The sequence below is a fragment of the Eurypyga helias genome, unplaced genomic scaffold (assembly GCF_000690775.1).
Source record: "Eurypyga helias isolate BGI_N326 unplaced genomic scaffold, ASM69077v1 scaffold6527, whole genome shotgun sequence".
NCBI classification, from domain to species: domain Eukaryota; kingdom Metazoa; phylum Chordata; class Aves; order Eurypygiformes; family Eurypygidae; genus Eurypyga; species Eurypyga helias.
In genome coordinates this window covers 22,947-47,820 of record NW_010262219.1, presented here as the reverse complement: position 1 = coordinate 47,820, position 24,874 = coordinate 22,947, and the positions used below count along the sequence as shown (strand labels likewise).

General features: G+C 41.1%; 1 protein-coding gene across 1 annotated transcript in view; it reads left to right on the top strand.

Moving 5' to 3' along the window:
- The window catches only part of EEFSEC (eukaryotic elongation factor, selenocysteine-tRNA-specific), an 87,908-nt gene extending 64,596 nt beyond the window's left edge, over nucleotides 1-23,312 (top strand). The window contains exon 7 of the mRNA XM_010155617.1: nucleotides 23,128-23,312. Within this exon, the coding sequence (XP_010153919.1) occupies nucleotides 23,128-23,312 (185 nt within the window). The remainder of the gene's footprint in view (nucleotides 1-23,127) is intronic.
- Nucleotides 23,313-24,874: the final 1,562 nt, after the last annotated feature.

Below are 24,874 nucleotides of genomic sequence, written 5' to 3'. Positions count from 1 at the left end.
CTGACACATGGGCCTGCTTTCTTGTGTGTGTTGTTTTTTAGGAGGGAGGGAGGTGACTGAGTGGCTGCCCCCTGACAGGGCACTTTTAAAACATTCATAAAACTTTTATTGGGCTGCCACCCTTCCAGATAAATATTTTGTGAGTTTATGGGCTTATTTTAAGGATTGAAGCTTAATAGCAGCTTTGTAGCCCTGTCCGTCCCCAAAATGGTCTTTTGGCAATCCCCATCTCGGGAAGCTGCCACGCTTTTCTAGGTCCTGGGAGTTTCTTCATCACTAAATTATTACCCTTTTGCCTCCTTCCAGCTTTGTATGACTAAATGGGACCAACTGTTAAAGGAAGCTTTCCCCTTCCCCCCGCCTTGCTGAAAGCTGATCTAGGGTACCGTATTTGGCCATTATGAAAGGAGAAAGACTGCAGCAGTTATACATTTATTTCTTTTATTGAGTTAGGTTTGTTAGACCCTGTTTTATTTGTGCCTTAATTATCAGTCTTAATGCCACATGTGATTTTTAAGATGGTACAGGCTGGTGGCATTTCAGACATGCACTGTCACTTTTCAGGTACTTTCTTAATGTGCTTCCACAAACATAAAAGCTTTATGCTGCATCTCAGCATTAAGTGGTGAAACCAGTGGGCTTGCAGCCAAGGCTATACAAAGGAATGCTGTATGTAGTGCTCAGAGGAAGACGGGACTGCAGTTTGAACATCCGTGCCTTTCAATTTCACCGTGTTGTGTCCAAAGAGACTTCATGAATTTCAGCACGGGCTTTGGCTCAACGCTGACCCAAGACAACGCGTGCGTTTTAGCTGCTCTTGGAAGAGCTGTGTATGATCCCTGTGTGTTCCGGGTCCTGAAAAGTGCATGTCTTCAGCATCTGGAGCACGTCTCCGTGTTACTCCTTGTTGCTTCTTGTGTCCCAATGCAGTTGCTGATCTCCCTTCTTACCAGATGCAGTTGTAATGCCTAGAAGGAAAGTGTTCTGTTTCTTTTTCATTTGCTCAGATGTATACTATAGCACTACTTTGATCTCTGATTGCCTGAACAGCAAAATTGTGCAGTATGGGATCGTATATGTCATCCTTTGTCGCATCCCAAGTGTTTCAGGGTGGTGAGGCTGTTTCTGTGCAGTGCGACAACCTCTTTTCTGGTACGTGTGAGTGCTGGTCCCTTGGGCATACTCAGAAAAGATAGCATGGGGTAGGAAACCACTTAAAGGTTGGGTTTGGAGGTTCTTGTGAAAGACTGGACTGTAGAAGTGACCAAGATAAAATAGGAGCTTCAGAATAGCAGAAGAGACTTCAATAAACTTTAACTCCCTTAACAGTGTCACTTGGTCCTCACACGTTTTTAAAACAACCAATCCTGCTTGTTTTATTTTGGGTGAGGTTGACATATTTTATATAGCTGGGGAACTCCCTTTTCCAGACCAGTGTCAGTTCAGCAATACATTGGCTGGTTTGGATTTTTTTTTTTTCCCCCTCCTAAAAATAGAAATATCTATTTTGGTACAAAACAATACCCAAAGACTTTTGTTTCTATGTTTCCATGACTTCTGGTTTTTATGTCAGCACATCTTGGGACTTGTCCTAAAAATGGAGCTGATGTAATAATCATGGCTTTCTGGATATCTAGAGCCTCACTCCTTATAACCATCTAGTTTGCTGCTTGTATCAGCAAACTATTTACTTTTTCATGACTCTGATTCTGCAACTGTTACACTGATAATTACAGAAAAAAAATGGGAGTGACAAGTAATATATTTGATCTAAGAATGAGTTCAAACAGCTTAGATGTTTGAATAACTCGCTACAATCTGTGCCTGTCCAGTACAGGGTGAAGAGGTTAAGGCATGGCTTGTTGCAGAAGATGAGCTCTGGCAGTGTATGCATTACATGCAGAGTTCTTGTCTGACACAATTCTGGGCAAAGGTGGACAGTGTGAATTTTTGTACATTCATATGTGAATTTTACTGCTGTATTCATCATGTAAGTGTGAGTATAATGGATAGTAACCGTTTCCTTTTCCCCTGCCATTTTGTAGCAGTAGCCCTCTTGCTAGTGCCTGAAAGCTGATGTTTATTCTCTTTTTACCCCAGTGAAGGAAGGTATTACCTAGGTTCCAAAGGTGTGGAGCAGAGAGCTACAAAGATGAAGTTGCCAGCAGGTTTATGGCAGCACAGAGGACTATGGAGTTTGTTAAGCACTGGTATAAGACCATCTCCTGGAGCTTTTGCGGTGTGTTTTGATTTTAGTTATCAGGTCAGCCAGCAGCCTGTTGTCACTGACTGTTGATAATTTTTTTAAAAAATTGCTTGTTATAGTGGTGTGTGATCCATCATGTTCACTCTTGTTTGGGGATTAATCTTCAGAGGAAAATTGGTGGCTACCTGATTCATAAGGTTTGTAAAACAGTCTGGTAAGGTAACTAAAAATGTGCTTTCAGGAAATAGCCCATACTAGATTGAGATGTTTCCTGGTTGATATAATAATTCTCCTTAATTTCTAGCATCATATAGTTGTAAGGACACAAATATCAAGTTTATAGCAAATGCATCGTATAAGTTTTTTACCTCTCTCTTTGGTACCTTCTTATCATGCTGTGACAAGATTTTTTCCTATTAAAAAGCGCTTGATACCCATCAGTGTTCCTGCCTCAGCAAGATAATGTAACCAGGGAAGTTCCACAAGCTGTTCTTCATTGCTCTTGGTGCCATGCAGTGTTTGGCTGTGTAAAGTGAGGGAACCTTATAGCACTGTACAAAAGATGTTCTGGAGACTCCGTTCTTCCATTACTAGGTCTGTGCATAACTCGTGCTTGTGTTTCAGTGCCCTGCTAGGGAGCTTGCCTGCTGTCCTGCTCGTGGTATGCTGCCACGTAGTCGCAGGTACGTGGTTTCTCAGCTGCCTCCTCGCAGCAGTAGAGTTTGCTCTGGCCATAGGAGGGGCTGCAACGGCTCGTGGATTCATGGGTGCCAGGTGTAAGGCTTTGGGGGGGGCTGCCTGCTCTGACCTGGCCTGCTTCTTCACTTAATTCTTGTTGTGCTACAAGTAGAGAGTGGTGACAATTGGTTTTGTCTTTTTTGGTTAAAAGCCCAGATCGTTCGTAAGTTCCAATGCAATGGAAGTAGCAGCTGTTGGCTTGTTGATATGTTTTATATTAAACCTTTTCTTCAGTTAAGTTTTTAAAGGAAAGAAAAACTAGTGGCAGGATTTTATCCTTTTTGTGAACAATTGGGAGAAAAAATACTGGAATAGTGAACATACATATACCAGAGTTTTTTTCCCAAAATAACAGACAGGAGGTAGAAAATTTCTCTCAATCTACATTGTAGAAGAAATTGATACAGATAGCTATTAATTACTTTCTCATTATGCTGTGGGCCAAAAAATAGCCATAACGAGGGTGCAGGTACAGAATGGGTAGTAGACCTCATTCTTAATTTTTCTAAAAAATATAAATTTAGGGTTGTTTTCTGTATCTACACTTTCATTTGTTGTGGTTTAAATTTCACACCAATCAAAAGTTAGTGTCTCTTAAGGACGTAACTTACCTTCAACGTGATTCTTTTCGCTGGTGTGCGGATGGATCAAGCACTGTGGTTCTGGTGGGAAACCATGAACTGCAGACAGGAATTCATGGCCTGGAAGCAGAAATAGCGAAACAATGAACAAATACGGCTTTAGGGGAAAAAAATACACTTCTCAAGTTTTGTTGTAAAATAATTAGCCTTCTGTGGTAGGCTTGGAGACCATAGAAAAAGGGCAGGAGCTGCTCATTTGCCTGTGATTTGACTTAAAGTTTATGACCTTGAGTAATGTGCCTGCTCAACAGCACTTAACAAAAGCATATTTGATGAAATGTTAAACTCATGAATTACATCTCCACGAAAAGCCTTTTTTTAAAAAATTGTAAAATGAGAAATAAATCAAGATTTTAAGACCTCAGTTGAGTTTTTTAAAGATGAAATTAAAAGGAACAGGCTATTTCATCAACAATGACACTTTGTAAATTCAATAAATCATAAGTAGCTTTAATTCAGGTTTAAAAAGGACTGTGTATCTCAAGGTATTGTATAAAGAGTTGTAGTACTGTCAACCCCATTTTGTAAGTGGGGAAGCTGAGAAAGAAAAGTAATACCATGAACTGATAGAAGTCAAACAAGCAAAACTGCCTAGGCATGGGTTTCTTTCTGGTCCAAATGCCTGCCTATTAGGGCTTTAGTAACTTGAGGGCAAGTTGCATTACACTTCTGGGGCTTGTGTAAGGTAGCAGGTATTCCTCTGTGTGAGCAACAGTTACTGTTCAGTTGTATTCTCATTTCAACTATTAAATGTCTAGCGTTACTCCCAGTTTATACTTACAAAACATGTAGAATCCAGTAGGCTCATGAGAGAATAAATGTGCTGTCCTTGCTGCATGCAGCAACAAGTGCCTGTAATCCCTTGCACAGAGCTGTCAGCCTGGGGGCTTCTGTGTCATCGGAGAGTCTACTCTTATTGCTCAGTGAGTTTTGTTTTATTTGTCTGCTTCAGTATTACCTTGGAATTTTTTTTTGTTGGTTTTCTTAAGTGGTTGGGTACTACTGTGTTGAGCCATAAATGGGAAGAGTTTCCTTTGGCTGTTGCACTAGATGCTACGATTACACTGCTATATGACAATGAAAGTACAATTTCTGTTTTCTTGGAGGGCTTTTTACCCTTATTTTTTACCTTTAGGGGATCAGATCAGATGCTAATGCAATGTATAAAACATCTCCATTGGAAACTGGAAATTTCCCTGGAAAGCTGCATAGCTTTTTAGGTCCCAGTAAAGTTAGAAATGCACAATGGCTCTGAACATTAACTTTTCACTTTATGTCCCTGGAACTTTTGAAGAGAGACTTGCATTTTTTTGGCATTGGTCAAGTAGTCTGGTCTTCGTAGACTCGCCATCTGTGGTGTCTTTGTGCTCAGTGTTCCCCCTGGGGCATCATCTTATGTTTTAATTTGCAGTTTCAGTTGCTGATGTATGGGCCCTTCTGTTAAATAACTTTTATTTTCTATGCTATTATGCCTCCATACTTCACTTGATTTGTGTTGCATACAAAGTGTTTTCCCCCTGTTGTGTTTGGGACTGGTTTGTAATGGAGTTACTGTGGTGTAATTCAGACTGAAAGCTACAACTTTATCAACAAACACTAAGTGGTTGTTCTGTTTGAAAATTGGTGTTTTCTGCTCATCGTGAACTATTTATCCATTATGCGTACTGAGTTTTATCATTTAGATAAAACAAACCACCATTTCATACATGATGCACGTTAGGAATTATTAGAGATACACTGGTATGTAGAGCACTTACTGCTGTGAACACAAGTGAAGAGCTTCTGTAAACAATTGATTCAAGATTTCAAAATAACACAAGTGGTGAGAAAACTATTGCACTCAACTTTACTGTCACAAACATTGCTGTGGATTCATGAGTTGCTGTTTGTTATCTCGGTGATTAGTTACTGTCTGAATGCTCAAACCCATCACAAGTGTCCTCTAAATGCACATTCTCAGATCTCTCTTCAAACCCCCACGAAGATTTCTGCCGTGCATATGATGTGCTGAGGAGTACATTCGCAGTTCCCAAAGCTGAGCTGATAGGCACTCGCTTGCTTCTGTGTCTGAGCTGTAAAATGACAGATGATTGAAGAGTATATCCTTTGTGCCAAGATCAGGGATTTCTGCCTGCAGTTGTAGAGTGTGTTCGAGGAATTGAAGACAAGATTCAGATGTTGACTGGAGAATACATTAATTCTTTTGCACTCTGACTATTCCACCAGTCTGACTACACTTTTGTCACTAGTACTCATAAACTTACTGTGCTCAGAGGTTCCCAGGCTCTTTGTGCTTTTTAGTCTTCCTGCCTCTTACTTCAGACCTGCTTCACTTGCATTTCTAGCTCGCGGTGTCTGTGATGTAAAACACTAAATGTGAAGATAATTCTCTGGCCGTTGTATCCATTACTTCGGTACCTAAGTACCTGTGCTAGGGGCACGTTAGTGGCATTAATCTGGTCAAACTTGTAGGTTTGGGTGCTGTGCTTTCTGTGAAGCATGTTGAAACTATTCTGTCTGAATAGATAGTATTGCAGTGAACACATTCTTTCATTAATGTGTCCTTTGGAAATTATGCCAAAGAAATCCAGAAGCTTACTGAATTTTGAAATGCAGACTGGTCATGTCTGGCTTGGGAAGGCTGAACACTCATGCAGTGCACATCGCTGATGTGTACCGGATAATGTTTTGTTATTTAAAAATAGGCAATATGTTCTGTGTGCAAAACCATACACATAAACACTTGCGCACTGTGTATATTGTGGCTGCACATCTTCAGCTTGTGTGGTATGATGCACACACTCATGTGCACGCCCACACACTAAACCTTTGCAGGTCAAAAAGTGAGGATAAACTTTTGAACCCAGCTGCTTCCAAATTAAGTACATGTGCAGGGACCACCAGAGCTGGGGTTACCGTATTCCAGAAAAGTGCCGGACACTGACACCCACATATTGTACTGCAGGAGACTTCTTGTTCTTCCCTTAGAGCCTGAAGGAGGATGCCTTGAAAACACGCTGTCCTCTTTGCCCTTTCTTTGTCACCAGAAAGGACAGGCAGCAGTTTGGTGACTTCTCCCTTCGTTATGGAAATGGGACTGATACAGTAATCAGGATGCTACATATGGAGCTTTTTAAATTACTGCTCTTCAGTCTTTTGTTAGCCTTCATTATTCCTGAAGATTTTTTTCAAGTCATAAAAATGACATTTTTAATATGCAGAATTAAAAAAAAGGCAATATGAAGAATACATTTTTGTCAATAAGCTTTTACCGTTTAAACCAGTTATCTTAGTTTCTGCTCTAGGTATTTTAATTGAAGATTAACTACTGTTAAAGAGTATACAAATTTAGGTAGTATATATTTGGAGTAGTAATATAGGACTGAATAAAAGGTGGGAATAGAGTGGCCTGTCCATTGTCATTTTAGATTGCAGAGCACAAACTAACCTTCATTAGAAGTCAGCACAGGCGACCGAGAGGTTCTGCTAGTGCTGAGGCTTTTCTTTCCCCAGTGAAATTCACTGAAAGTGTACTTTGGGCTTGCAAGTTGAGCAGGTCTCATCTGGGTTTTTATTTCTGCTCTCTTTTTTAATAAAACATTGTTAGGTTGAAGACGATGCATGTAAATATGAAACAAAATCCTAAAAGTATTTGCCTAGATGCTTCTCACTTCTGACTTAACTGCAGCCTTGATGGGGTCCTTGCTCAGTATCGTTTTTACCAGTACAGGAGAGAGGACTGGTTTGTTCCTGTCTGCAAACTGAGCATTTGTCGTGCACCTAGAGCAGAACTCTGATAACACATAGGCTGTCTTAGGTGTGTTCATTTAAGACGTGGAGGCTGATTATTTGGGTTTTGTGTTTCAGAGGGGGTTGAAGATGCTGCTCCATTCTAACCACCCGCATGTCTCTTGGGCAAACTACCTGGTTTCCTTCCAAGGAGTTACGCTCTTACCTTCCTCATAGGATTCCATATTTCTTCCAAAGGATAAAAGGATAGTTGTCCTGAGGAAAATCTTGTTAAGACATTGTTTAAACCTATTTGGAAGGGAGTACATCCTGTAGATTTTGTAAAGACCCAGGTTTTTCTTTCTCCTCAGTGTTTTTACTGGAGTTTGAATTTTAGCAGCACAAGGATTAATGTAAACTTACTGTAGATCCACAGCCTTGATGAACTGCATGTAAAACAAATACTTTTATATGATCTCCCTTATCAATATGCAGGATGAGGGGATGCTGCTGCTTCCATTTTCATCTGTGGAGGCTGAAATAGCTTAACGAAGCCGGGGGGTGGGGTTGGCATATTAACCCACACTGAGATGCGCTCCGTGGTGTGTTACCTGGGGGATCTGCACAGTGCTGCTGGCTGCAGGGCACCTGAGCCGTTAAAAGGAGAACGTGGCTTCCTGTTGTGGTGTGACACAGACCTCCTCCTCCTCCAGTGTCTGCTGGTAAGGAAGGAGCCTGGATAAGACAGGACCTCAAGCTCGACTTCACGTGGTAGAATAGTCTCCGTGTTGCTTTGCACAGGCAAAATGGGTATCGACTAGGGCTGTGCCTTTATCCATGACACTTCCCCAGTCCTTCCCTTTTTTCAAGGCTTTTTTTGATTGTTCTTGTTTTCTCCCTCAGCATAAGGAGGTAGGGTTTGAACCACAGATTTGCCATGATTCTGCTGCGAAATCAGTAACAGCTGTTGGAACTGTAAATGGCTTCTTGGTTGCAGTCACAGAACCTGCAGTTGATCAGCTCTGCCCTGAGCAATAAGTGGAGACATCAGGACCACGGAGGCCAACTAGAGAGTAAGGGTGGAGGGAATTAAAACCCTGAGGCAGGGGTCTAAATAGAGAACACAGGCACAGATGGGTATTGGAAGGGACACTGTTTCCTTTTATTGAATGACTTCTTAGATGCCGTGAAGTGCAAAGTTGACTGGAGCAGTACCATAATGGGAGGTAGAAAGAAGATGTAGAAAAGGTTTCAGAGCAAATGTAGTTTGAGTATGAATTTGTCTTACCTTTTATTCCCTCTCTCTAAAAGATCCAGTGTTCTAGCAAAGCTCAGTGGGCAAAAGCTATTTTGTGCTTTGGTGGGGTCACTCACAACTTATTTAAGTTGGTGGGCTAAACTATGTTCTGTGTTCTTTGAGTAAGTTAGGGTGTCATAAACATTGATATGTTAGTACAAGGCAAGTGTTTAACAATTATTTGTCAAGAAAAATAAATCTTGATGTGGGAACTCCTGCTCCTGAAAGGGACTGTGCTAGTACCCAAACTCAATGAAATCAACAGCCGTCACACAAGATGCTGCCTGCCTTTGTGGTTTTGGTAATGGGGCTAATTTATTTTTAACTTGTTTGTGTGTTTTGGCTGGTCATATTAAATCTTCTGTAATTTAATTTTCCTCTCCTTCAATGCTGCCTTTTACTGTACTCCCTAGAAACACCGACTTTATTTGCGGGGGTTGGATTTTTTGCAATGCAGGTCAAAGTGAGTTGGTGTGTTGGAAATGTGCAGTAACTCTTCAATCCAGGTCATCAGTCCACAGAATTGGGTTGGCTGGTGTAAAACGCTGCAGTACTCGTTGTGAACATTCTCCCTGCCTGACCGATTTGGACCCAGACACTCAAACAGATTGACACTGGTGGTGGGGATCTTGGGAGTTAGGGCACTGTAATTCATTCTCTTCCAGCCAGCCACCTGGCACCAAGACACTTGTTAATGTCTGCGTCTGAGTCTTGTGAATTGCCTACATCATATTTCTAAACAATATCAGCACCTGAAAAATTTCAGAAAGATGGAGTCTTTTTTTGGGGGTGGCTCAGGAAAGCTAGTCTCCTTCAGCCTTAAATATGATCTGCTTCCTGTGGACTTGGACAGAGGCTGTGCCTGCATTTTCCAATACTTTACCCCACCAGGTTTTAGAACAGGCTGTGCCCCAGGAAGAGTGTAATGAGAAAGGAAACCCAGCCCTTGGGTGCTTGCCTAGAAAAATGGAAGTATGGCTGTGGCTTGGGTAGAGGTATTAATTTCTTAATATGTGCTAGGTCTGTGTCACTGTACCTCTGCAACTTGTGCTGCCTCGATTAAAGTCTGACTTACTATCCCTGCTCCTTTATATAAACATGCAAGGGTTTGTGTTTGACCGTGTCAGTGTTGATGTTTATTTGGAGCCCAAGTAAAATAGTTATTAGAAACTAGTAACTCTGGCCTCAGATGTTTATTTCTGTCTTCTCTGGTGATTACTGAGAAAAAGCATGAAGAAGTAGAACTGGAAGTCTTGGTATTGAGAAGGGGAATAGAAATAAGTTGTGCCTTTAAAAATAATACTGATATTCATTTGAAAGGTCTTTATTTGGAGGGTAGGCTGATGACTTTTTGCCTTTTTTTTTTTTTTTTTAGATTAATAGTATTGAAACAGCTTACAGGAAGAGTTTCCATTTTGCAAATCTTTCCTCCCTTTCCCAGTTTCCAAAATCACTGGCTAATTCATTTCTGTAAGAACATTTTAAAATAGTCGTTAAATAATACAAAGAATCGGTTAAGGCTCAGTGGTGCTCAACCAGCATGTGCTGAATGGGGAAAAGCATAGTGTCTTAATTAAAAGAAATGCAGGAAACTTAGTTATTGCAAAGTATTTTTTCACTACTAAAGGATTTGTGGGTGACTAAGAAATGTATAGACTTGAGTTTTTTATTTTATAAATAAAAACCAGATACATGTCTTCATCCTTTGCTGGCTTGTCGACTCAATTTACTTGGATGGAATTTTTCAGCATTTAAAACAAATTAAAATTCATGAATCATTTCTGCTTAAAGGCACAAACTTCCATAGATGCAGCAGTTAAGACTTCTAACTGGTTACATACATAAGTACGGTTTTGAACGTGCAAATTTCGTAGTTGCTCACTTAGAAAAATGCAGATGAAAGCTTTAATAGGTGGGATACACTAGGTATAACCAGTTATAAGGTGCTTCAGTACCTGTTTTAGCACTGCTTTGTCTCCCTGAGCCGTTTCCTGGGAAAGCAGCCATTAGTTTGTAGGACAGACATGAAGGAGAGGCGATACCGTGGCAGAGGGCGACAACATGCATCTTTCTGGTCTGTGAAGCTGTTTTGTGCCACGTTTGACACAGGCTGCAATTTCTTGGCACCTGTTGAGAGGGGTCTGACAGTTTTGCTGTAGTGATCCAGATATGCTCTTAAACTTTTAGGTTGTGATGCTTCTGCACTCCTGTGGTGGGACCCTATTCAGGAGGGGGAAGTACCATTTCACCCAGGGTGCATGCGTATTAGATTAAGATCAGCATTGTTACACTCTATGGTAAATGCAGCATGTGAATTTCTTTTAATTATTGTGGCCAGTTGATTGCTGGTACAGCTGAGCGGGCTTTTCCACAAAGATTTTTGTAAACAAGGCAAGCTTTATCATGCGGTTTTAATTGAGCTTTTCTGGAATTTGCTTAAAAATGTGACTCAAAGAAGGTAGGTGAGCTTTCAGTGGATGTCAACAGGAAAATAACAATCATTCCAGGTGAATATGTATGTTCTTTTTCAAATACATTTTTATTTCAAGGCTGCTTCAAATGATTGGATGTAGTTCAGGGTTTGTTTAGCTCTAGGCACTGTGGTGGTGTTCAGAGGTGCCAGCTGTGGCTGGCTGGCTTCTCCTCTGGCTTCACCTTGCAGAGGACAAGGGGGAGCAAGGTGAGGTGTTTGTAGCTTTACGTGCACATGTGTATTGCTGAGAACATATTGCACTGTGCATTGGCACATACCATTGTTTGGCTTTTTTTTTTTAAATAAAATAACAGGCAAATTGGGAAGCAACGCAATAATATGGTCTTTTGGATGGTCCTTGCTCTTGCTGATTTGTACCACGATGGCCTTTCAGGGAAAGCTGTGTGTTTGTTGTTCAAGGCATGTTTAAGAAAACTGTAATCTTAGAGGGAGAGAATGTCATTACATGGGCGAGATAATTAGTGTTCACAGCTTAACCAGACTGAGCAACCTGTGACTATAACCAGAAACCATGCAGTGCCTGCAAAAACAAACCCATCCAGTCTTGTCCCTCGGGTGGCCTTTTTTGTACTTCGTATTACATGACCCTTGCTTTTCTCATGCAGCCTGCCTCCTGTCGGACTGAATCCACCTGTAAATGGCCTTTCAGTCTGGGAACCTCACCCGGGAGCACGTGCCCTGCGATGCTGCTGCATCCGCAGGTGTTTGCATGTTCCATTACAGTGGTCACCAAGTCCGGTGTGGGCTCTTGGTCCTGGCAGACTGTGAAAGACCTTGGGAGGGAAATACGCTGTGGAACAGTGCACCTGAAGAGCCGTTTAGGGGAAGAAGTGTATGAATAATAACTGGCAAACATTTCACTTTATCTGGGTAAAACAAAATTACACAACTATCCAGTCCTTTTTGGTGAAAAGCCATAGAGGAGGAATTTGGACGTTATTAAAAGACTGAAAACTTCATAGTAACCCAACATTCTCATACTGTTTCTTCTCCTCCACCTCCGACAACATTTTGTTTCTCTTGTAATAATTAGTTTGAACTTTCATCTGTTTCTCTGGATCAAGTAATTTTCATACAACTTCAGGATTTTTTTATATGCTTTAAATCTTTCTTCTAAATAATGTTTTTTTCATAACAAAAAAAAAGCCATGAATACATTATAATTTCAATTTTCATGGTGTGTGAAAGATTTCTGCACTAGGTCTTTATTGTTTTTGAAGAATTCATCACCCTAGTTAAGAAGCTTAATATAAATTAAAGAAGGTATTAAGGAACATTAAGACATCAAAATGTGGAGCGTTCTTTTCCTTTCGATTGCTCCAAATGCAAACAAGTTGAATAAAATGCAATCAAAGGGCCTGTTTGGAGAACATTGAGTGGCTTTACAGCTGTGCTGTAGAGAACCTCTGGTAAGAGCGTAATTCAAATAAAAAGGCCTTTCTTTCCTTCCCCTAATTCTCTTTGTTGTGGTGACAACAGAGTACAAGCCCGATAAAAATTTAATCACCTTATCTTTTTAAAGCAAATTGCATATTTGTTTACACACAATATTCATAACATAAAAAAGAGAAAGCTGCTATCCAATCCCCCTCCCCCTTCTAATCGCATTAAAGGCCCTTGCCTAGAAGTTGGGAGGGGGGAAAAAAATTAAATGTTTCATTCTTTATTCTGAAGTCCCATTGTTCAGGATTGCTTTATAAAAGCAGCCCAGGGGAAGATAAATATCGCCAAACTTAAACTCTGGACCAGCGCTGAGCAGATGCCTGGGATACGTCAGCGGAGTTGGTCCAGCTTAACTGGCTTCTGTGGTGCCTACTCCACATCAAGAGAGACAGGCAAGATGGGAGGATTACAGACAGGCCTGCGGATCTAGCACTTTGATTTGAGGCTGCTTTGTAATGAGTTGCCTTTGATTCTGTGTCAGATCTGCGAACCTGAACTCTTTCCGCATTGTGTGCGTTTCTGAAAGGCTGCCGTAGGGAGGGATTGCGTGTTGGTACGGGGGGCGGTGTTGTCTTTTCACTAGGCTGATGAAATTTTAGTCCCTTGTGTTGAACTCCAAACATGTTTTCAGTTGTTTCTGTTCATCTTAGTGCGCAGATCATGAGTGGTGTTAGTTTTGTTCACTGTTTTAATGGGTACTGGGATGCTGACAAAAACCCAGTCAGAAGTATCTTCCGGCCCACTGCTGAGTGGCTCTGGGCTGAGAACTCCCACACTGGATATAAATTTAATCCCAACGTGATGTTCTGCAAGTTTTACAATTATGAAAGCTCGTATGATTCCTTGATTTGTTGCTACGTACCTAGCTGTACTCTTTGGGACATCTTCGTGGTTTTGTCCCTCTTGATTTGAGGATTTTATCAATGAGGACCCCCACCACAGTAAAACCTGTGAAAGTCCATCTTGTACATCAGTTGTCCCAGGCTCCCAAATTTTACTCATCGTGTTGACTTCTGCATGTTTCTTAGGGGTGCAGTGACAATAATTGTGATTTTTTTTGTTTGTTTGTTTTCTTTTAAGACACTGTTCTGTCTTTGTTTTGAATGGTCTTGGATATTTCATGCTGACCTGCCTGTAGTTTTTCTCTTGTTGAATTGTAACAAGAGCCTGTCCACATTCCCAAGCTTCTGACTACATTGCATATATTTATATTAATAATTTGGTGTCCTTATTAGTTCCATTGAGCACTGTTAGTGCTCAATTAATCCCATTAGTTCCTGTTGAGCACTAGGCATTTTCCATGCGCTCAGTTTTTGCTTCTGGGAGTTGGAAGAACGTGCAGGCTAAAAGCACAGCAGCAGCAGGAGAGTTTTCTCTCCCCGTAGGTGTGCTGGGAGGAGGAGCATGGTGCTTAGGTATGATCTCAATGACTGCATGGACCTGGAGTGACCATCAAGTGAAAACGGAGTTTAGGAACAATAGCTGGGTATGACATACATAGTTGTGTTCCAGGAGTGCAAAGTAGAAAGTTGTTGTGTTTAGGAGAGTTACCTGAGGAGGGCTTAGCCAACAAGTGGCTGTGGCACACAGCATAACGGCAGCTGAAATATATAAGACAAGGTCAGGTTTGGTACTCTCAGCATATTCATAGAGCAGTATGGCCAACAGGCAATGAATTAAGATCTCGAGTATGTCACTTCATTTCAGAGCTGTTATTTGGGGCTGAAGGGTATGATGGGTTAATGTGGGTTTTTTAAAACCCACTGTGGGAACTGCAAATATCCTTCTAAAGTGTGTGTGTGGGCTTGTGTAGACTTCATGTGTAGACCCAAATAATGGGATGGTTGCAGAGCAATGGTGTGATACGTGGTGGGGATTTGTCAAGTGCAGAAATCTGTCCTGCTATATGGCTTCAGATGGCAGTTGTGCATTTGTATCTGGAGTTTGATTATTACATTTTAGTTTGGGAAAAAAAAGAAAAGACAAAAAGGTGGTGGTTATATAAATTTGGGAAATCAGGTAATATATCCTGACCATCTTGCTGGAAACTGGAAAGAATAAAACAGTGCATGAATGGCATGCTCTTGATGCAGTGTGGTGTGCTGGGTGTCCTCAATATAGATGACAAGTTTAGGACTAAGAGAGGAGAGGGAAGAGGCAGGCAAGGCATGTGTAGGGACGTACGGCATCGATAACCATTTAGCAGCCGATAGTGGTGCGGTACTGGAGTCTGTGCTCCATTTAGCAATATGAAGAATATCAGCCTGAAAATCAGGACGCTGACTTCATGCAGAGGGTATGGCAGACTAATTAAAGAAAAAAAATGTGTACCAATTGAGCCTATAAAACTCTTCCTGACCTTGAGAAAACTCCCAGAGAGCTGTGGGAAACTCCAATCTGTCCCCTCTGAACTTTTTTGTGTTGTTGTTTAAATATAGTAACCGCTTTTTTAATTAAAAAGAAAAATTAGATGGCATTTCAAATTGTGTCCATGGTGCCTTGGGGACCTATTACAGTACAAATTACCCTATACTATTTAGTAAGGTCTTGTTTACTATTGTGTGAAGCGAGGGTTACCAGTGTAAGGATGTAGGACAAGAAGGGCCCTTCTTTGAAAGTCTGGCTCTGCACATGAAAGTGACGCCAGCAATTGGAAGCAATTTGTGGGATTGTTTGATTATATTAATTATGGCACCAGCAAACAGTGCTTGGGAAACAGTTTTGTTTTCTTGCATTCTTTCTTGATTGCTTGCAGCAAAAGCCAAGATACAAAATGTGCCTTTAAGGACTGCTGGAGAGTGCAGTTCAAGCCATTGTGTAGAATTGGCACTGAGCTTGAAAGGGTTGTGTCCGGCTTGATGTGAGAGTTTTCCAAATACAGCTTTGGCCTGAACTTCACCTAGGTCAGCCTCCTGAATTAAAACGGCTTCTGTCTTCCTCATCAAGGAAGAGTAGCTCTTTCCCCGCTAAGTATGAGCCCGTAATGAAATCCATGTTACTTCCAGTAGTGCCACCTCTTATAATAGTGTCTTTCAGTCCAAAAGCCTGTAAAAACTTAACAAATTGATACACAAGACTCAATTCAGTTCACCACTGAACTGCAGCCTTCTCTGATGTGGTATGGGGCAGCTGTTCCCCAATTTATGGGAAACTGTTTTAGTAGTTAAGGGTTTCCAAAGAAAGTCTACCAAGCTGAGATGGGGGGAATACTCTGCTGATGTGGGCTGGCTGTCACCACAGGGCTTGGTCAGGACATGGGGCAGTCTCCTTCTCCTCAGAGTGGCTGCAAGATGTGTTTTTCTGGAATCTGTCATCAAACAATGAGTTACGGAGATACTGTGTGGATAGATCCCTGTACCACGCTGCAATGGTAGTGTAGTTTGCACTGGGAAGGAAGAAGTCTACTTTCTGGTCTCCTTGGAGGCTGACTGCTCTCCCTGGCCAACTTTGTGTGGTAATCCTATTAATATGCACAAGCCAGGCAAGGTGAGAATAGCAGACCTTGTACCAGCCAGAAGAGAAAAATGAATCTACTCTAGAGTTTGAAACTTCAGCAGACTATTTGAGAGAACTGACAAGAAATGTGAGAAAATGTGGTATGAATTCAAAGTAGAGAATTGGGAAGGGATTTACCTAAGTAAAATTGATTGCCTGATCTGTGCAAGTAATGGAAGAAGTAATGGAAGTAATGGAATTCATCCTGAGCTCCTGAGGGTAGCAAGGAAAGGAGAGTATCCCTTGTTTCTTGGGTGAATTTCTGGTCAACTATTACACTGAAATTGTCTAGTTAATCATATCATGCTTGTTATCATGGTGATGAACACCTAGGAGCAGAGTAGATCGGCTCCAGTAGGAGCACTGTGCTTCAGTCTTTCGGCTAGAAAGGTTGGTAAGTGTTGACATATTGACCCTGATGTCAAGTAGAGAATTCCTACCTGTTCCCAGGATCTAGTTAGCTCAGGTCACAGTTTTCCTCCCTGCTTTTTCTGAAGCACCATACATTGATGACAGGCAGATGGGATGCCAAGTTAGGTAAGGGCTAGCAGTCTCTAGATGAGCAGTCACCCAGTCTAGTAGCTGTGGTGTGACACATCTGAGATTCCTATTGCAGTGCTTATGGGAGGAGTAACATGGTACTTCTGTTCTTGGTAGGCTTACAAAGATGTTCTTTACTGATCACCTCAGGAGGGGTTTTGCTAGGATATGGAAGGAGAAAAATGACCACCTTATCTTGAATAAAATAAAAGGTAGCATTTTGGATGTCTTTAGCACAGGAGAAGTAAAGTTGCTGCCTAGTAGCATAATGTAAAGTGTTCAAGCAACAGGATGTTAAATTTTCTGTTATTCTTGTCCTTTCTATCTGACCGTAGAGACAACTACAACAGGAGGGGCTGGGCAAATTGATCCTCTGCTTTTGGAATGCTTCTGCTTTTTGAAGGAAAACTCCAGAATGTTGCTTTAGGGATAACTGAATGAGCTTGTCATTAGGGCTCCGATTAATACTCGTTTCAGTGGTCCATCATTGCAGTAAATAGGGGGGTGTGGCAGAGTTGGAGGGGAAGACCTGTCTTCGTCCACTCTCAAGCGCAGCCCCGTTGCATCAGACTGTGGCAGGGATGTCTCCATCCTGGGCTCTAATTATGTCTGATTTTCAGGTCAACTGGCTTTTGTACTCTCTGTTAACAGAAGAGTTGATGCAGGCACATGCTGCTTAACTGTGTCATGAGGGTCAGGAAAGAGGGTTCAATTTAAGGAAAGTCTGAAATTGTGAAAACCAGCTGTTACGAGTAATCCATTGTGAGTGAAGATTATCCCCAACCCTTTGCCTCATTCAGTTTTGCTCTTTTTTTGCTTCACTGAAGAAGAAAGACAAATGTCTGCCTGCCTTATTAAAAGGTTATGTTTGCCTCAGATACAAATTATTTCCAGCATCAAATGTGCTGTTAACTTGTTCTGTGATGTTCAGTCAATTTTTGACATTTGAGTGTTGACAGGAAACAAGGAATTGCGGGTAGTGAGTTTTCTACCTGCAGTGTTCCAAGGAATTGAATAGGATATTTTGTTTACAGAAAGGAAAAACAAAGTTAAGTATCCCACTGAATCTCTGCTCACAAATTCCTGTGTGGAATGGGAGGCTTGGAGGTAATAAAGCAGTTCAAGAATAGTCTAGGAATTTCTTAACACTGAGTAGAAAAAGGAATATTTCTATTCCAGCAAGAGCTACCAGTGTCACCTCATTAATCAGGAGTCTTGAAATCTTTTAACATGATTTTTTTTTCCCCATTACAATTTTTAATGCTGTAAGAAAACTCTGTAATCATTCATGCAAATATCTTCGTGTTCATGGGTGCTAGCTAGGATAGTTAGCAGTAGGCTTTTTGTACAAGTCTGCATATGAATAGGGAGTCGGAGTTCAGTAAAATAAATTGTTCTTCTTGGCCGTGCTGGAGAGCATGCCTTGCACCTCTATTTTTACACCTATTTTCAATGATGTGTTTATCAGGTACTTAAAAATTACTTCTGTCTCTGGCTGAGCTACAAGGAGATACTGTATTATCTTGCTTCTCATCTGCAGTGTGTCTGTCATTCGGTCTTCAAAATCTTCCATTCAAGCACAACTTTTCATTAGCTTTGAAGGAGACAGGACTATTCGTAAATATTGAAGAGATCTGTGGAAATAGAAATGTGGAGATGGGAAATCTGAAAAATTAAGTTGGAAAAGGAGAGAGAGATAAAACTCCTGAAGGGCAGAATAGCAAGTGGAGCAGAAGACTAATAAGCAAAAAAAAAAACCAACACCAAACCCAAAAACAAGCCACCACCCAAACCAAAGAAAAAAACCCAGCCACAAACACCCACCAAAACCCCCACACAAACAAAAACATAAAAAAAAAGAAAAAAGCCCCCCAAACAAACAACAAAGCTGACAGAGGGTGTTGATAATATTAAGTGAATGATAATATTAAGTGGAGGAGGATGTGAAATGGGAAGTTGGTAAAGAAGGATCCAAGCTTGCAGGCAACAGCTGAAATAAGAATGTGCATGGGGAAAAAGCACAGCAGTGCTCCTTCATCCTGCCGCTGGAATAGCAAAAGGAATTAGAAGAGCAGGTATTATATCAGCTTTCCTCCTCCTCCCAGCCAAGATGGTAGTAGTAGTAAAAACACAGCAGAAGTAAACCAGGCTGGTTACGGACATTTCTATGTTTTACGTGTCTGTTGTGCCTTGTCTGCCAGCCGGCACTCCCGGCAGCCTGGTATGGGGGACCGTCCGTGGGCCCAATGCAGCGACCGTGGGGTCCGGCACAGCGTGTTTGTCACGAGGCTTTGCCAAGTCCCTGTTACAGTGAGTCTTGGTGAACACAAGGGCAAAATGAAGCTTTAGAGAAACATTAAAACTCTTGTAGATATGAGTATCTTTGGGGGTGTGGTGTGTGCAAAATTGTCTTGATGCACAAGGCAGGGTCTCAAATTCCATAATGTGCCACTGCAGGTTTCAAGAACCTCATGTGGAATTTCTCTGCACAAACCTCTTGCATGAGGAATTGTAAACCTCCAGGCTGCAATGCATTTGACTACGTAAGATACTGCAAATCACTAATAAGCTAGCTTTAGTTTGTGAAAATAATTGAACTGTTGCATTTAACTTTTATTATGTGCGTGTGAAACTGTACTTAGACTTATTTTTCCCAATGAGGTATTGCGTTTCCTTTGAATTTGAAAATTCACGTATTTGTTAAATATTGACAGTAATTGAAAGTGAAAGAACGAAGTGGATTAAACTATTTTATAACTAGATTTTTCATCTCTAACATGGGTTAGTTGATGCTGTAAGTACATTTTACATAAGACCTGTCTGGGCACTTCTTGTTACAGGCACGGTTATGAAGGGTGGGAATGAATTTGCTAAGCTTTCAGATTTCTTATGTGCCTCTGAGGACTGCCCATTAATAACATTAATATATAGGTATTTCCCACTGTTGTATGCAAGGCAATTCTTAGAACTTTGAAGCGAAAGTCTTTTTTAACACACAGACCTTTTCAATTTAATCCATTAGCAACTTGGCAAAATAAAGTAATTGTTCAACAGAGGAAGAAAAAAAAATCTATTAACATTTGCTACAAATCCGAGTAGTACAGGCAGCACTTAATTAATGGAACAGATTTCTCACTATGTATTCAAGCTAACATAGCTATTGTTCAGGAGAGATTAGACCCTTAATGTAAGTAAGTTAAACTAGACCTCCATCTAAAAATATCCGTCATTTCAGCTATTAAAGGTCTGATGTCTTCTTTGGTGACAGATATATTTCCCTTCATTTCCTTGGTTTTGTAAAATGTAAAGTATGCATTGTGTGTAACGCGAGAAATCCGCGGAGGTAGATGAAACCCCGATTGTGCCTCCCCGCCTGTCTCTCCCGGCCTGCTCTTTGTGCTGCTCCCTGTCACAGAGCCTCTTCAGCCCTTAGACCTCCTGGCACCAGAGCAGAAAACCAGAAAATGCCGTTTGTTGGGGTACGATGCCAGCCACCTAATCTGTTTGCAGAATGAAGTCCATGGGATCTGATTAGGTAATTCAGATACCTTGTGAATTTAATAATACCTGAGCTGCCTTTGGCTGTCAGCCCGTCGTTTCACTGGTAGGAACTATCACGTTCTTCCATTTCTTCCGAAAACTTCTTACCTGTAATACTGTATTTGAATCCAAAGAGGTGTTAAAGGGCTGCAGTGAGGTATAGCTTTACTTTTTCATATATGGAAGTTAGTGATAGGGTGGAAGAGGTGAGATTGCCCAGTTTTAAAATACATTTTCCCCAGTACAGTTCCATGTGCAGCGCATCCTTTTTTCTTGGAAGTGATGTTTTTCAAACATGAGATGTTTTCTCTAATCACCTACGATGATGTACGGGGTTTCAGATGTGTTGGGCAGTCCAAGTGCTCCCTGTCCATGGCAGACGTGGAAGCTCCAAGGTGGTGACTTCCTGGTGGTTCCCCGGCTTGTTGTGACCGCGTGTCCCTCTGGGGTGAGATGCTGCCCTGCCCGGGGGGCATCAGTGCCCTGTGTCCCTGCACCCAAGGGTCTGCCCTAGCAGCCTTAGGTGCCTTGCTTCGGATACCCACACGAGAAAATGTTGGCTGCAGTTTTAATGCCACATCTCCTCCCTTCCTCTCTCCTTTCCGCCAATTAGCATTTTTTTGGAAAAGTCTCACAAAGCCTACTAACACAAATAGAAGCGTTTTAGGATTTGTTTGCTTTAATTAATTTAAAGTGTGTCTTGTCTGAGAGGATTTAGTTAAACATCTTTCTTAAACAGTAATGTGCCAGTAACAGCAACATTAGGGATAGTGATAAGGCCCAGAAAGGGAAACCAACTAGAAAGCAAAACGAGTAGTTTCTTTGTCCAAAAAATAAATGGTCTTCCCAGGAAAGTAGAGGAACCCCTGTTCAGGGACACTTATCGTTAGGTGGTCAAATCAGTAGAAAACATACAATATGAAATATGCCTGCAAAGGTGGAGCATGGTCAGGTTGCTTTTTGCTGGTTTAATTTTATCTTTCTCTTTTCTGACTGTTGTTATTTTTTTTTTCTAGCAGCATCCAAGATGTTCTTGGAGCTTTCCAAATAGAAATAGTTACTTTTCATGCAATGATAAAATATTTTTTATCATGGACTGATTGTAAGGTTAATGATATTATTGGGATTTATATGAAAGCATCCAGTTAAAAAGTCAAAACAGCTGCATCAAGCATGACTATACAGTGTAATAAAACCATATAATAAATATGTGGTCAGGCCACACCTTATTAATCTAGTTTGATTAATTGAACCTTACACAGGCAAAGATAGTCATTATCAAACTTCTCAACCATCAAGAAGTCTCAGTTATTTTCACAATGAAAAAATCATTGCTTGTTTTTGTATTCTGCCATCTGAAAAGAGAAAACAGCCGTTGCCTTGACTGAAAGATGCAAGATCTTGCAGAACTACACAAAGTTGATGCAGCTTGATGCTGGACTTCTGCAGCCTTAGTGTAGACTAATTGATTTAGTTATCTCTGAAATGTGTTGCTTTTCTCCTCTTTTTGTGCTCTTGCGTTTTCTCAAAACAGCAAGACCCCTCTATCTCCAAAAGCCCCCCTGTGCTGTGCTGTGTTAGCGCTCTTCTATGTCCAACCTCCAGTTATGAAACGGCAAACGGGCAGGTTCCCTGTTTTGCATCAGCGCTTCCTCATTTCCTCCCTTCCCATTGCTGCGGTGGGGATGCTGCCTGGAACGCTTGGCTACCTGACCCAGCAAGATGAGAAGGTGGGTGCTGGTGGCGCGTCCCCCCGCAGTCAGCTGTAAGTGCCTCTCGCCGCGTCTGTGCCGGAGCAAATCACCTGTGCTTGTAGACCTCCTGTCTCCAGTAAATCATAAGCATCTCAATCTTTTTGTCAGGCTGCGATATGAGAATCCGCATCTGAATTTCAATATGTGGGGAGAGAAGCTGATTAAGTGTTTGAGATAAGGTTATGTGACACCACAGGTTAAAAATACCTGAACTGAATTTGGCCAAGTGCCTGAGAACCACATTGCTGTGTAGGCGGGTGGTGCTCAAGAAGCTTCCAAGGAGTTTGCTCTCCTGTGCTTTAGTGAAGCAGTGCTTCAGGAGTGGTCTTTTAGGACCTGCATCTCTCTTGTTTTACAGCGTTTCTTTGGACTTAGCTATCTTGTGTTTCTTATCTAAAATGTCACCAGTGTGTCGAGTTAAAAGAAAATATAAAAGTGTAATAAACCCTAGCCACTTAAGAAGAAAAGGACAAATATTTTTGTTTGGCACAAATGTCTGGAGAAAGACTTAAGTTAGAACCCCTGAATCCTACACAGGATAAGTCTCTTTCCCCTAAAAAGTGACACTTGAAACCCTTAACTAATACTGTGTTTTAGCCAAACAAACAAAAAACCCCAAACAAAGAGAAAACTCCAGGTTGTTAAAACCCAAGCAGCGTGCTTCTGGCAGGTCTGGGAGTCTAAAGACATTCAAGACCCTTCTGACTCTTAGGACTCTGTAATTTTAGTATTTTACCAGTTAGTGTTTTTCATTCGTGACTTAGATTTTTATAAATAATCTGTGCTGGTGTTGGCTGGGATAGAGTTAATTTTCTTCCCAGCAACTAGTATGAGGCTGTGTGGTGCTTAGTTGCTGACTGGGCTTAGGTCGTGACATTATTCTTAGATGTGTGTAAATAATAGGAGAGTTCTGCTGAGTAAAAGGCTTCGACCAGGCAAGTTGATCTGGGCTGTTTAAATTTTTGCCTGCATTTAATACTTTCAGAGCTGTAGAAGGATACAACCAGGACACTGCACTGGATTTGGGATATCACTTTTGTGAACTATGTTTGAGGGCTTCTGCTATTTTTCATGTGCGTTACTACATCCCTGAAGTGTGAAGGAGAAATGCGACTTTCCTAATGCATCTAATGAACTTTTGTACTTCCTTTGGTCAATTTCAAAAGTAAACTTGCCTGTTTATTCTTTCCACTTTTACTGAAACATGATGTTGAGCGCGTTTGTCATGCATGTTCTTGGTTTTTTTACAGATGGGCTGAAGCCAGATACCAAGATGCTTCTTACTGTTGCCTCCAAGAAGAAATCTAAGGCAGGGAAGGGGGATACAACCAAAGAGGATGAAAGCAGCAAGAACGATTCAGCCCAACCTGTTTCCATCTCTCTTCTCTTCAAAAGATACGTCTTTGACACGCAGAAGAAAATGATTCAAGCCTAAGAAAGCAGCACCTATGATTGCACCCGAAAGACCAGACTCTGAAGTGAATTTAGGTGGCATGTGTTTCTTGTCTGAATGCATTAGACCTGTTCCTTCCCCGCAAACAGGGGCCTGGAAGCTCCTACTGACTATGTGTACCCTTTCAAAATCTCTGCAATCTGGTTTTGTTCTGTTAGAATCTGCTTATTTTGTAATCTTTGCAGTGTGAATCTTGAGGGCCTCTTGGAGGGTGTCACCTGCCGGCTGAGCACGTTTGGGTCTGCGCTCTAACAGCAGCGTGCTTCTGGAGAATTGTTCTGAAGTTCCTCTTGGTTTAAGAGTTTGCCACCAGTACTAATCTAAATCTAGTCAAGATGTGAATTTCATGCAACCCACAGAGTGAAGCTGATTAGTCTGGGTTTACTTCCCCAAGCAAAGTGGGGGGCAGAAAGCACACGATGTAATAGGTGAAACTTAAAGTGGATGTTTCGCATTCCTTCAGCTGCAACTATGTAAGATGCTATCTGAGAGATGGGGTGGATCTTTTTTATAAATATGATTTATATCTAAAAATGTTTTTCATATTAAACATAATGATGCTTGTAACTGAGAGTCTTAATTGTTCTGTTTGCTGTTGCCAAAGGTTCAGAACCTATCTTCAGTGACATTTTATGTAGCTTTTCTGAATTTCCTGCCTGTTCTGCAGTGAATCCTACTCCAGAATTGTTTTCTTTTTTTGTAACCAAAATGTCTTTTGTGTGTGAAAGAAAATGTTGCCTCTGGAAATAGTTGAGGGCTTTATTTCATTAAAATAATGATAGAAGATTGCAGCATAAGCCTTGTAAAATTAGTATCTCCAAGATGCTTTAGAAACCATTAGTTGTTTAATAGGGATTTCATGGCTACTTTAGTTCTTCCTCTCAATTTCATCTCCTAGGCTCATAAAAAGGAGATCACTGGTAATATCCCTGCTTTCTTATTTACAAAGCACAGAACACCTTAACGTGAAAACTAACAATAATTCCACAGGTACAAAAGCTGCAGTCTGGATCAGAATTTGGACTCGGGCTTGGCAGCATGGAAGATGTTAGTTCCTGCCTTTTGAACCAAACAAGTACTTTGCTTGTTGGTGTTAAATAGCAGCTTGTGACCCATTCACCGAACCCAGCCGTAGAAGATGACCAAGTGTATTATAAGTGCATCAGTTGCACATGGAGGTATGTAACTGCCATAGATTGAGACACTCATTAATCACACTATAATAATTATATTAATAACATTCAAAGTGTTATTAATCAACTATCCACTGTTAGACATGAGTCCATAATGCTAACATGCATCTGGGTTTTTGTCTGTCTATTTTCCTTTTAATTTCTGGGTAATCAAAGTGGATACAAATGGCAAAACACCCAGCTAGTGAGAGGATATTTACAGCTGGACGGTCATGAGACAGGGCAAATCTGGTATCTAAACTCAGTTGATGGTGCCCCTTTAAATCAGAACAGAATTAGTGCTTTGTGGAATAATCCCAAACAGTGCTGAGTGAGTCCCAGCAAAGCTTTAGTACATCCCTTAAGATTATG